Source organism: Leptonychotes weddellii, unplaced genomic scaffold, assembly GCF_054177405.1.
Source record: "Leptonychotes weddellii isolate Sample4059 unplaced genomic scaffold, ASM5417740v2 HiC_scaffold_4397, whole genome shotgun sequence".
Classification (NCBI taxonomy): Eukaryota; Metazoa; Chordata; class Mammalia; order Carnivora; family Phocidae; genus Leptonychotes; species Leptonychotes weddellii.
In genome coordinates this window covers 1-11,766 of record NW_028010740.1, presented here as the reverse complement: position 1 = coordinate 11,766, position 11,766 = coordinate 1, and the positions used below count along the sequence as shown (strand labels likewise).

General features: G+C 51.0%; 2 protein-coding genes across 2 annotated transcripts; one reads left to right on the top strand and one right to left on the bottom strand.

Moving 5' to 3' along the window:
• The first annotated feature begins 143 nt into the window (after positions 1-143).
• Positions 144-3,595, top strand: CST9L (cystatin 9 like). The gene is made up of 3 exons (XM_006742934.3): positions 144-549; positions 2,315-2,428; positions 3,330-3,595. Exons 1-3 carry the CDS (start codon positions 286-288, stop codon positions 3,417-3,419), a joined length of 468 nt encoding a protein of 155 aa, XP_006742997.2. The 5' UTR covers positions 144-285; the 3' UTR covers positions 3,420-3,595.
• Positions 3,596-7,669: 4,074 nt separating this feature from the next.
• LOC102738506 (cystatin-9-like) lies at positions 7,670-11,551 on the bottom strand. The gene is made up of 3 exons (XM_006742938.3): positions 11,219-11,551; positions 9,418-9,537; positions 7,670-8,523 (listed from the first exon to the last, which is right to left on the bottom strand). The coding sequence occupies exons 1-3, from the start codon at positions 11,456-11,458 to the stop codon at positions 8,419-8,421; spliced, it is 465 nt and encodes a 154-aa protein (XP_006743001.3). The 5' UTR covers positions 11,459-11,551; the 3' UTR covers positions 7,670-8,418.
• Between the last annotated feature and the right edge of the window lie 215 nt (positions 11,552-11,766).

The window sequence follows — 11,766 nt, the reverse complement described above, 5'->3', positions numbered from 1 at the left end:
TCTGCCCAGCGAAGAGCTGAGAGGGATGTTGTGGCAGGGACTCAGCTACAGGGGACCCCTCCCTCCCATTGCTGGTTCTTTCCAACCCACCCTGCCTGGGCTTGTTCCTGTCTCTGGATAGGAGGCAATTATGCAGCTTGGAATGGGGAGGCAGGGTGATGTGTGGGAAGGGACAATGTGTGATAGCAGGGAGGATATACAGAGGAGGAGTTGTTCTGAAGCTATTATACTGGACCAATGCCCAGAGAGGCTCAGGTAGGAGCCTGAGCTGGGAAGGCAAAGGCCATGGTTGCCCAGATTCCTTCAGCCATGCTGCACTGGCAGTTCAGATGGGCTCTGCCCTGGGCCTTTCTCCTGCTACTACTAAGTTCCCAACTCCTGGTGACTCACAGCTGGAGTTCCCAAGAGAAGGGGGACAATAATGAACAAAGGGACATGGAACGTCATTTCCCTGCCACTGTGGAGTATGCCTTACACATATTCAACCTACAGAGCAAGGACTCAATGGCCTACAGGCTGGTGCGCATCCTGAATTCCTGGAAGGAACAGGTAGGTGACCACATCTTCCTGCCTGATGACCTGCACTTGCTATAAAGTCAGGGTTTTGGGAGGAGGGGTCTTATTGAGGGATCTTGTTCACCATCTGAAGTCCATAAAACAGGGAAAATACAACCTGTCCAGTTAGATTCAGTTTTATAAAATAAAAAATTTGGAAATTTAAATACCTCAGACAACATCTACTCTCATATAAGGTGTATTTTCAATCTTCATCATTTTATAACATTAATGATGAATGACCTCAAAATATAACCTATGAGGTGATAAAGATCCTGACCAAGGAAAAGATCCACAGATGAGATCCATTGAGGAAATATTCTAAGGAACAAATACAAGGAGATGATTAGAAAACAGAGAGCAGACACTGAGAGAGAGGGAGGGAGCAGGGCTTGAGGGTCAGGGCAGTAAGGATTCTCCCTCATCCAGAGTAGCCTCTGTGACCTCCGGGCCTCTTCTCTGGGCTCCTCCCTGTGGTCTCCACCTACAGGGATGGATGCTATTCTATACTCTTCCCAGACCATGGTTCTCAATATCCTAGAGCATTGTCCTTATAATGGAGTGTCTACAGAATGCAGCCAAGAATGCTGTTTTCACATGGGCTGCATCAGGAGCATATATGGCCATGTGTGTTTGGGGGGGTGAGAGGGTGTAGGTATGACTGTGTCAATGAGTATGTGTGTGTATGTGAAAGTGTGAGTTGAGTGAGTGTGTGTCTCTTTGTGTGTGTCTGTATGTACATGTGGATGTGAGTGAGTGTGTGTTAGTGGGTGAGTGAGTTTGTGTTAGTATGTGTGCAAGTGTGAGTGTGTAGGAGTGAGTGTGTGAAAGTGTGTATATGTGTGTCTGAGTGTATGTCTGTGAGTGTGTGTGCATGTGTGCACGTGTTAGGGCCTGGGCCATTCCTTTCTCTCCCTCTGGACCTCTGCCCTGAGACCCTGAGGGAAGGGCAGTGGGAGCTCCACCCTGCAGAGAGCTCCAGCCTCTGTGACCACTGCTGGGTCACATCCCGGCTGGTTCTGCTGCCTAAGCTCTCTCTGAGTTCTGCTCTGGGCTCCTAGATCTGCACTCACACTGAGTTAGGGTGTGGGGAGTAATGGAGGGTGGAGTGGGGGATATAGGATGGAATGAAGTAGACAGAGTGGAGAAGAGTATAGAAAATTCCAGCTGCACTTTGTAATAGGACAAGAGGTATCCAGAAGCCATAGTTGGTGTATGTATGTGTGTGTGTGTGTGTGTGTGTGCATGTGCGCGCTCATGTGCTCAGTGTTCCAGGAACATGCAGGACATTTTCCTGTTCTCGGGCAGGTGAAAGGTGTGCCAGTGGAGTCATAAATGAGTCTCCTACTCTGGGGCTGACATTACTCAGCAAAACTCTTGCAGAGCCAACACCTTCCCAGGCACTTGGCACCTGTCTCCTGAGAGTGCGTTGTAGCTTCAGAAGCATGATGGAAGTCAGGTTGGGTCTCCCTGGCGTATCTGGGGACATAATGCTGCAAGGTGTGATATATGAATGGTGTGTGACTCAGCCGACATCTATCCCTGGCCTCAACAACCTCAACAACCCTCAACAACAAAGGGTTCTTTGTTCTGAATTCCCCAAGTTGGCTTTACCCCCAGCAAGCTGACCAAGGCCCAGAGACAGCTCCCTGTGTGGAGGAGTGTTTGGGGCTCTCCCCACATTGCATGGATCTACACTAGTAGTTGCTCAAGCTAACCAAGAGGTGGGTTGAGACTGTAACGTCTCCATGTACCACAGATAGAAGACATCCTGACATTCTCCATGGAGATAAAGCTTCGCAGAACTAAATGTGAGAAATTTGATGAAGACATTGACAACTGTCCCTTTCAAGAAAGTCCAGAGCTGAACAATGTAAGACACACAGCAGATCCCTTGGGTCACACAGCTGAGGATGCAGCTTGGGACAGATGTGGAGGTGAAGCAAATGACAGTGCCATTCTTGGGGACACAGACGAGTGAGGGAGCTGCAGACACTGCCATGTCCACTGCTGGTGCTGCAGTAGGAACCCAAGTGGGCCAGCCAGCCCCAAGTTCCCCCTTGTAGTCTCCTGACCAATCTGGGAACCAAGTCTGCCCGCTCACCCCATTCCAGCTGCCTGTGCCCTGGGCCACACTGGTATCAGATTGGTCCTGGCAATGAGTGTCCAGGTCTCCTGGGGCTGAGACAGGATTCTCTTCTCTGAGCTTTATCCACTTCCCTTCCTGACCTCCAGGAATAGGGGCATGTTAAGGTGGCCTACAGTACCTTTGCCTCAGTGACTATTTTGGAGTTCCCCTTGGTTCTGTCAACAGTCTGAAGGGGTGGGGGTTAAGGAAGGGCTTACTGCCTTTTCTCCTATGTCCTGACCTGGGTCCCAGTGAACTACCATCTCCTGGTACAAGGGAAAATGTCAGTGTGAACCCCAGCTCTAGGGCAAGCCCACCTTGACCAGAGGCTCCTCTGAGTTAGCACTCACCGGTAAAGAGCACCCCAGTGCTGCATTAGGGGCATGGGTCACACTGAGTCAGCCTGAGTGTTCCCCTGGAGACCACAAGCCAAGGTAGGGAGTATGACACAGGTGCCCCTGAGGTCAGGACAAGGTCCTAGGTCCAGAATATGAAGACCTTGGATGGGGGTACATCAGGACCACAGCCTGCATCCCTAGCTGCTCACCTTGGGGTGGGTGGTTGGGATGTGTGCTGTATTTAAAGCTGGAGCCACTGATTTCCAGTATTCTCTACCCACCCTCCATTCTTGTGCTTGTTCCCTCAGACCAACACCTGCTTCTTCACCATCAGCACTGAGCCCTGGAGGACAAAGTTTGAACTCCTGAACAAGACCTGCTTGGAGGGCTTCCTTTGACTGAGGCCATCCCCACCTGGCCTCTAGCTGTTCTTCTTCTGGACACCAGCATTTCTATGTAGGTGACAACACCAGGTTGTTCTCTTGCAAGTGTCCGGGTCTCACTTCCAGGCATTATGGAAATTCCTCACTGTCCAATTTTTTCGTGTAGAATATATCATTAAATATCTGCATTTCAAGAAGCTTTGTGTGGCATGGTTCCAGAGGGGCTGTGCAGGTGAAGGACTGATCCCAGCAGAGCAGTAGGGTGGGCACATGGGGGTGGGTTCTCTTCCCTCTTGGACCTCTGGAGCCAGTCCAGGTGTCACAGTCTGGAAGCACAAGGTACTTCTGAGCTGCTGTCTTGGGGCTCATGAGGGATCACTTTTGTCCCCAAAGGTGCAATGCCCATGACTTGGCAGAGAACCCAAATTGCAAGGTGGACCCAGACAGTACCTCAGGCCCTCAGGACATATGAGGCCCCCCTCTGTGGGTCTTTGGGGGCTTGCTCACACCCATTCCCTGGTCCACACAGCTGTGAGGATGTGGGAGCATCTGTAGCCTCCACCCACAGAGTGGTCCAGCCGCCAGCAGCAGCAGCAAGTCCTGGAGCCTCAGAAATGATCCATTAGTGTCTCCCCACCTTTGCACAAGGAAGCTGCATTTTCTTGAATTCCCAGGAGACCCATGGAAACTTACCATTTGAAAGGCACTGCTCTCCCACATGCTATGAGACTCAGCCTGAATCCCCTAAAAGAGGATTGGCAAACATTTTCTGTATGTAGAGTGTAACTGTTTTGGCCTTTGTGGACCATATGGCATTGTTCTCAGATCCCCGACTTTGCTTTGAAAGTTCTATAAACAATGTAAACACAAATATGAGTGTTGTGTTCCAGTAAGACTATTTACACAAATAAGCAGGGTCTGCATTTGGTCTTGGAGCTGTGGCTCCCCTCCTCCAACTAGCTGTCCTTCCAGTGCTCATGCAGGTGGACCACTCAGTACCTGACACTCTCCACTTCACTGAAAGATCCTATTCTCCCCTAAGTTCTACTCAGGGCTTCCTCTGTACAACTGGTACCCCATCTGCAGAGTAGGCACACCTCAGTGGGGAGAGGTAGGCCCAAGGACAACACTCCATCCCCACATAGAGCTGCAGCAGGAAAAGGCTTAGAGTTCCAGCACCACAGATGCAGGTCAGAGACAAGATCCACAGGGTTCTCACATAGTCCAGCAGGACCGTGACCCATAACAACAGCCATGTTGACTGTCTCCCTTATCTGCTTCCCTTCCCCTCAGTGTGCCCCTTGTGATCATCTCCCAAATGAACTACCTGTACCTTCCAGTCCACATCTCAGGGTCTCCCTGGGGACTCACAGTACACATGTGGTATTAGATATCTTCAGGGTTCATCCTCTGTAGAGACCTGGATGGGCTTCCCAGGAATGTATGATCTCCCAGGCAGAGCCATGGGGAAAGCCTGACAGTGGGCTTCCTTGCTGCCGGCTGAACATCACTCAGAATGGACACAACTTTGTTCTCCCATAGCTTTCCCATCTGGTAGCAGACTTTAGTACATTTTTCTTGAAGACACTCCCACCAACCAACCTCCTGTTTACCCCCACACTGGACTGTCCTGAGTCAATCCTCAATCTGCAGAAGGAAGCATAAAGGGAGCTCTTTTCCCACTGTGATCCCAATGTATTTTCCATAGCCACTGCACTAATTCTACTTAAGTCCCATCAGGTAGCTCCAGGAGACAGTCTCTTGTGTGTTCAGAGCCCACAAAGCAGGCATCAAGTCATGGCTCCTGGCAGAGACTTGCTAAATCCTGCCTCAGACCACACTTGTGGGGCTTTGTTAATGGTTCTCCCGCCCCCCCATCCCAGAGACTCTGGCCCCAGGGCCTGACAGTGAGTCCATGCTCCAGGTGCTCCAACTTTGTGACAGATGTAGGATTGAGGATCATATACTGTGGGGAAACCTTTCCTCTCTTACCCTGTCCACCTCTACCTGGCTCCGGAGATCCCGCCCACTTCTCCTCCTTTCAGAGTAGGTTTGTTGAATAAGCCTAAGCTGCCTTCCTGGGGCCAGGAGAGGGAAGAAATCCGAATATCCAGGGAAGGGGACCCAGGCCAGGGCTGTGGAGTGAGCTTGAGAAAGCACTGGGATTGGGCTGCCTGGAGCCATCCTGCCTCAGTGAGCAGGGCTGGCAGGTAGAGCCAGATGTCTGCAGCCTTCAAGGCTCTGGTTGAAAGATGAGTATGGCCGTGGCAGAAGCCCTGTTCAGGATCACAATACTCCTCGTGCTTGAGCACACCCTCTCTCCCTAGGCATCAGACCACGGGGAGAGAACACAGGTGGGATTCACCCATGGAAGGTGAGGACAGGGTCAAGTTTAGAGGGGCCCAGGCTCCCACTCTCTGGCTGACCCTCTCTGCCCTAGGCGGTGAGTGACAAAGGCCATTTCCTGGTGTGAAGCCACTGAGAACCCTGGGGACCATATAGCACTGGCCAACTGTGATGCATTCCCCTTGGTCTCCAGGGAGCCCCAGGGAGCTGGCTGGGGGCCCTGGACTGGAATTGAGAGAGCCTGCCCAACTCTGCCACATGCCAGTCCTGCAGCCTTGGCCCTGCTCTTAGCCATCTACACTCCAATTGCCCACATGCCACCCTGGGATAGCATCCTCCATGCTTTCCCCTAAGGGTGCCATTTGGGATAATATTCAGGGTTATGGAGTAGAAGTGTTGTGTTTTCTGGCACATTCTCCCTAGTTTGGAGTCACTCTGACTACTTGCTTCTTTCCTTGTCTCTGCTCAGGTCCATGTGCACCTTGTGCATTGGTCCATAGCATCTGACCCTCGGTCACAGGCTTGGGGACAAGAGTTAAGGCGGGCCTTAGTGCTGTCAATGAGGTGACACTAAAGTGCAGATTCTAGGAGTTGTTCTCACCACTGTGATTATCAGTGACCCTGGGGAGGACACACTGATGGAGATGGTGGGCATACATACAGGCCTTGTCCATGGGTGAACTGCAACCCCAGCTGCAGGCCCAGCTCCTGGTACTGAAGGAGTCGGTCCATCCCCCATCCAGCCTGCCCACTGGGGGCACCCCTGATGCTCACTCCTCACTACTTGCAATGTGGCCCACTGGTGCCACATTGGGTGTGGTCCTCAACGCTCATCTTGAATCCATTATCCTCACAGAGCCACACAAGCATGGAGGGTCCAAGTCACATTTCTCTCCCATGTGAGACAAGGAGATAAACTCATCACCCACCCCAAGTGTAGACATCTCTAGCTCCCTGCAAAGTCCTGTATTGTGGGCCAGCTCCTTCCCACACATCACTAGTCAGAGGGCAACTGCAAGAACGTTCTCATAGCAGTGGTGACACGGTACATGGTTGGATCGAGACCAGTAGCCTCGAGAGCAGTACAGTTTGCAGTGAGGTGATGCTAAGAGGAGCGCTCCATCAAGAAGCTCCAGTACTCATGAACCTGAATCCCAGTAACACCACAGAGTTGGACCATTCACCACAGCAGCTGATCCTGTTACAGGCAAACAGGCATCTGCACATGAAGTTAGAAGGTTCTATCACCTGTCTCAGAGCTGATACCAAGAAGGCTAAACATTATAAAGGAAGCAACAGAGTTGAAAGGTGAGTGAACCAGTCTACTTCCACAGTGTCTGTAAACCCCTCTACTCGATATAGAATGTGGATTTTTAAAATAATAATTGATAATCATTAAAATAAAGTGTTAATTATAAATGTATTTTCAGCCCAAGATTAAATTATAGGTGATGACACTGTGGGACACTGGGTGCATCAGCTTCACGGGCACTGGAGGGGCCTTTACTTTGGCAGGGGTGGGGGTGGTGGCAGCCACAGCCTGAGGATCAAACACATACCCTGCCTGTGTGTGTAAATACAGTCTCACCGGAAGACAACACTGTAATATGTATTCATATTTTCTATGGAGCTTTCAAAGCAACACTGAGGAGATGAGAACAAGACTGATGGCCCACAAAGGCCAACACAGTTGAACTCTTTTTGCAGAAATTGTCTGCTAAATCTGCACCCGGGAGATGCAGGCAGAGTCTCATAGCATTTGGTAGAGCAGTGCCACTCAAAATTCAATTGCCTGTGGGTCTCCTGGGATTTCATGAAAATGCAGCCTCCTTGTCCAAAGGTGGGGAGACACTAATGGAACATTTCTGAGGCTCCAGGACTTGCTGCTCCTGCTGGCAGCTGGACCACTCTGTGGGTGGAGGCTACAGACGCTCCCACATCCTCACAGCTGTGTGGACCAGGGAATGGGTGTAAGCAAGCCCCTCAAGATGGGGGCCTCATGTGTCCTGAGAGCCTGAGTGCCTGTCTGCGTCCATCCTTCACTTTGGGTTTTCTGCCGGGTCATGGTCATTGAACCTCTAGGGAGCAGGTCATTCCTCATGAGCCCCAAGGCAGCAGCTCAGAGACTCCTGTACTTCCAGGTTGGGCCACCGGGAGAGACTCTGGAGGTCTGAGAGGGAGGAGAACCATCACCCTAGGCCCGCTCGACTGCCCTGTTAGGATGAGCCCTTCACGTGCCCAGCCCCTCTGTCTGGAACCATGCTGCACAAGCTTCTTGAAATGCTAATGTTTAATGATTTTTCTACATGAAGAAAATGAGCAGGAGGAATTTTCACAATGTCCAGATATGAGACATGAAATATTTGCAAATAAAGAGAACACAACTTGGAGCTGCTCAGCCACTGAAGGGAGACCTACAGGACATCACTTGTGTCCAGGAGAACAACCAGAGCCAGATGTGCTGACATTTCATCAGTGGGCACCATCCAAGCAGGGTTTTTTTTTTTTTAATATTTTTCTAGTATTTTTTGACACAGGGAGAGAGCACAAGCAGGGGGGGAGCAGCAGACAGAGAGAGAGGGAGAAGCAGACTCCCCACTGAGCAGGGATACCGATGCAGGACTCGATCCCAGGACCCTGGGATCATGACCTGACCAAAGGCAGATGCTTAACCAACTGAGCCATGCAGGTGTCCCTCCAAGCAGGTCTTGTTCCAGAGTTCGAACATTGTGTTCCAGGGCTCAGTGCTGATGATGAAGAAGCAGGTGATGATCTGAGGGTAAGCACAGGGATGGAAGGTGGGTGGAGAATGGTTAGAAACAGTGGCTCCTGCTTTAAACACAGCACACATCCCAACCACCCATACTGGGGTGAGCAGCTGGGGATGCAGGCTGTGGTCCTCAGCCACAGCCCCACCTGAGCCCTGGTTGTTCTGAACTCAGGACCTTGTCCTGACCTCAGGGGCTCCTGTACCATTTTCTCATCCTTAGCCCTGTGGTCTCCAGGAAAACACTCAAGCTGAACCAGTGTGACCTATGGTCCTAACATAGCATTGGGGTGCTCTCTCCCAGGGGGTGCTATTTCAGAGGAGCCCTTCACCCTAGTTGGGTTAGTCCCAGAGCTGGGGTTCACCTTGACCATTCTCCCTGGTGCAGCAGCTGATAGTCCATGGAATCTGGTCAGGGCATGGGAAGGAGGGCGGTGGTCCCCTCCTCAATCCCCACCCCACAGGCTCTTTTCTCAGGGGGACCTGAGAAAGCCAATCTGGCAAAGGCCATGTTGCCCATCTCAATATTTTCCCCCTGAATTCTGTGGGGAAGGCACGTCAATAAAGACAAGAGAAGGGACATCCTGTGGCTTTCCCAGGAGACATGGACCCGTGTGGCCAAGAGCAATCTGTCATCACTGGGGCCCAAGGGCCAGGCAACTGGAATGGGGTGAGTGGGCAGAGGTGGTTCCCAGATTGGCCAGGGGGCTACAAGTGGACCCTGAGGATGGCCTGTCCAGCTGGGCTCCTATTGCAGCACCAGTGGTGGGGAGAGCAGTGCCTGCAGCTCCCTCACTCGTCTGTGTCCCTAGGAATGGCACTATCATCTGCTTCACCTCCACATCTGTCCTAAGCTGCATCCTCAGCTGTGTGACCCCAGGGATCTGCTGCATGTCTTACATTGTTCTGCCCTGAACTTGCTTGAAAGGGACAGTTGTCAATGTCTTCGTCAAATTTCCCACATCTTGTTCTTCTAAGCTGCAACTCCATGGAGAATGCCATTGTGTTCTTCTCCGTGAACTGTAATAGACATTGACATTAATGTGAGAATCTGCCTCCTGGTCCCCTTGCACAGCTGCCAGTGTAGACCCATGCAGTGTGGGGAGAGCCCCAAACACTCCTCCATGTAGGGAGCTGCCTCTGGGCCTGGATCAGCTTGCTGGGGTTAAAGCTAAGCTTGGGGAATTCAAGCAAAGAGGCCTGTGTTTGCTGTGAGACCTGGGGTAGACGCAGGCCTGGTCACACACCATTTATACATTGCACCCTGCAGCCCCATGTTCCCAAATGCTCCAGGGAGACCTAGCCTGACTTCTAGCATGCTTCTGAAGCTACAACAGCACTCCAGGGGTCAGGTGCCTGGGAGGGTGTTGGCTTTGCAAGATTCTGCTGAATAATGTCAGCTCCAGGGTAGGAGACTCATCTACCACTCCATCGTCACAACTTTCACTTGCTTGACAACAGGAAGTTGGCTTGCAGTGCTGTGAACACTCATGTGAGCCCGAGAGTGCCCACTTTTGCACACAACCCTCATTCCCCCCAACTATGGTTTCCAGATACCTCTTGCCCTATTACAAAGTGAAGGTGGAATTTTCTGTATTCCTTCTTTACTCTTCTCTGCTCAATTCTTTCCATTCCTTACCCACCCCACTCCACACTTAATTACTCCCAATACCCTAACTCAATGTGAGTGCAGATCTAGGGATCCCAGAGGTCTAATCTGAGAGAGCTCGGGCAGCAGAACCAGACGGGACCTGGCACAGCAGGAGGCTGGAGCTCCGTGCAGGGTGGAGCTCCCACTGTCCTTCCCTCAGGTTCTTGGGGCAGAGGTCCAGAGGGAGAGAGGAATGTCCTGGGCCCTAACATGTGTACACACACACATGCTTGCACACATACTACACACACTCAGTGACACACTCATGCTACTCACACCCACACCTACACACACAGTCACACAAAGGGACACACACACTCACTCAAAAACTCATACTTACCCATATTCACACTCTCACACACTCACTAAAACACTCACACCCACACCTACACCTGACACACATACACACATGACCATACATGCTCCTGCTGCAGCCCACATGAAAACAACCTTCCTAGCTGCATTCTGTAGATACTCCATTACAAGGACACTGCCCTAGGGTTGAGAACCATGGTCTGGGAAGAGTATATAATAGCATCCATCCCCGTAGGTGGAGACCACAGGGAGGAGCCCAGAGAAGAGGCCCGGAGGTCACAGAGGCTACTCTGGATAAGGGAGAATCCTTACTGCCCTGATTCTCAGGCCCTTCTACCTCCCTTTCTTTTGGTATCTGTTCTGTTTCTGTTTGCATTTGTTTTGCTAGATTATTTCCTCAAACCCTCTCCTTGGACATTTTCTCAATCTATCTCCTCCTCCTCCTTTCTGTCTTGTTCTTTTCCTTATTCAGGATCTTTAGCGCCTCATAGTCTGTATTTTGATCATCAATAAGTAACTTCATCAAAGGATGAAAATTAGAACATCCTACCTGCAGTAGACATTGACCTGGGTATTTAAAATTTCAAATTTTTTCATAAAACTGAAACTAACTGTATAGTTTGTATTTTTGCTCTATTTTATGGACTTCAGAACAAGATCCCTAGATAGGACCCCCCACTCCTGACCCTGACTTCATAGCAAGTGCAGATTTTTAGGCCAGGGTGTGGTACCTACCAGCTCCCTCCTGGAATTCAGAATGCGCACCAACCTGTAGGCCTTCGTGTCATTGCTCTGCAAGTTGAATATGTGTAAGGCATACTCCACAGTGGCAAGGAAGTAGCTCTGCATGGCTTTTTGGTTATCACTCTCTGCTTCCTCTTCGGATCTTGACCCTTGAGTCACCAGGAACTGGGAACCTAAGAGAAGCAGCAGCAAGGCCCAGGGCAGAGCCTGCCCAACCTGCCAATGTGGCATGACTATGGATATCTGGGGACCCAGGGGCTTTGCCCTTCTAGTTCAAGCTCCCTCCAAACCTCCCTGGGCATTGGTCCAGTATAATAGCTTCAGAACAACTCCTCCTCTATATATCCTCCCTGCTATCACACATTGTCCCTTCCCACACATCACCCTGCCTCCCCATTCCAAGCTGCATAATTGCCTCCTATCCAGAGACAGGAACAAGCCCAGGCAGGGTGGGTTGGAAAGAACCAGCAATGGGAGGGAGGGGTCCCCTGTAGCTGAGTCCCTGCCACAACATCCCTCTCAGCTCTTCGCTGGGCAGA

Coding starts and splice junctions, on each gene's coding strand:
- CST9L (XM_006742934.3), top strand. CDS start 286: ATGGTTGCCCAGATTCCTTCAGCCATGCTGCACTGGCAGTTCAGATGG. Junction 550..2,314: donor TGAATTCCTGGAAGGAACAG/GTAGGTGACCAC, acceptor CATGTACCACAG/ATAGAAGACATCCTGACATT. Junction 2,429..3,329: donor AAAGTCCAGAGCTGAACAAT/GTAAGACACACA, acceptor TTGTTCCCTCAG/ACCAACACCTGCTTCTTCAC.
- LOC102738506 (XM_006742938.3), bottom strand. CDS start 11,458: ATGCCACATTGGCAGGTTGGGCAGGCTCTGCCCTGGGCCTTGCTGCTG. Junction 9,538..11,218: donor TGAATTCCAGGAGGGAGCTG/GTAGGTACCACA, acceptor TGTCTATTACAG/TTCACGGAGAAGAACACAAT. Junction 8,524..9,417: donor CAAGTTCAGGGCAGAACAAT/GTAAGACATGCA, acceptor GCTTACCCTCAG/ATCATCACCTGCTTCTTCAT.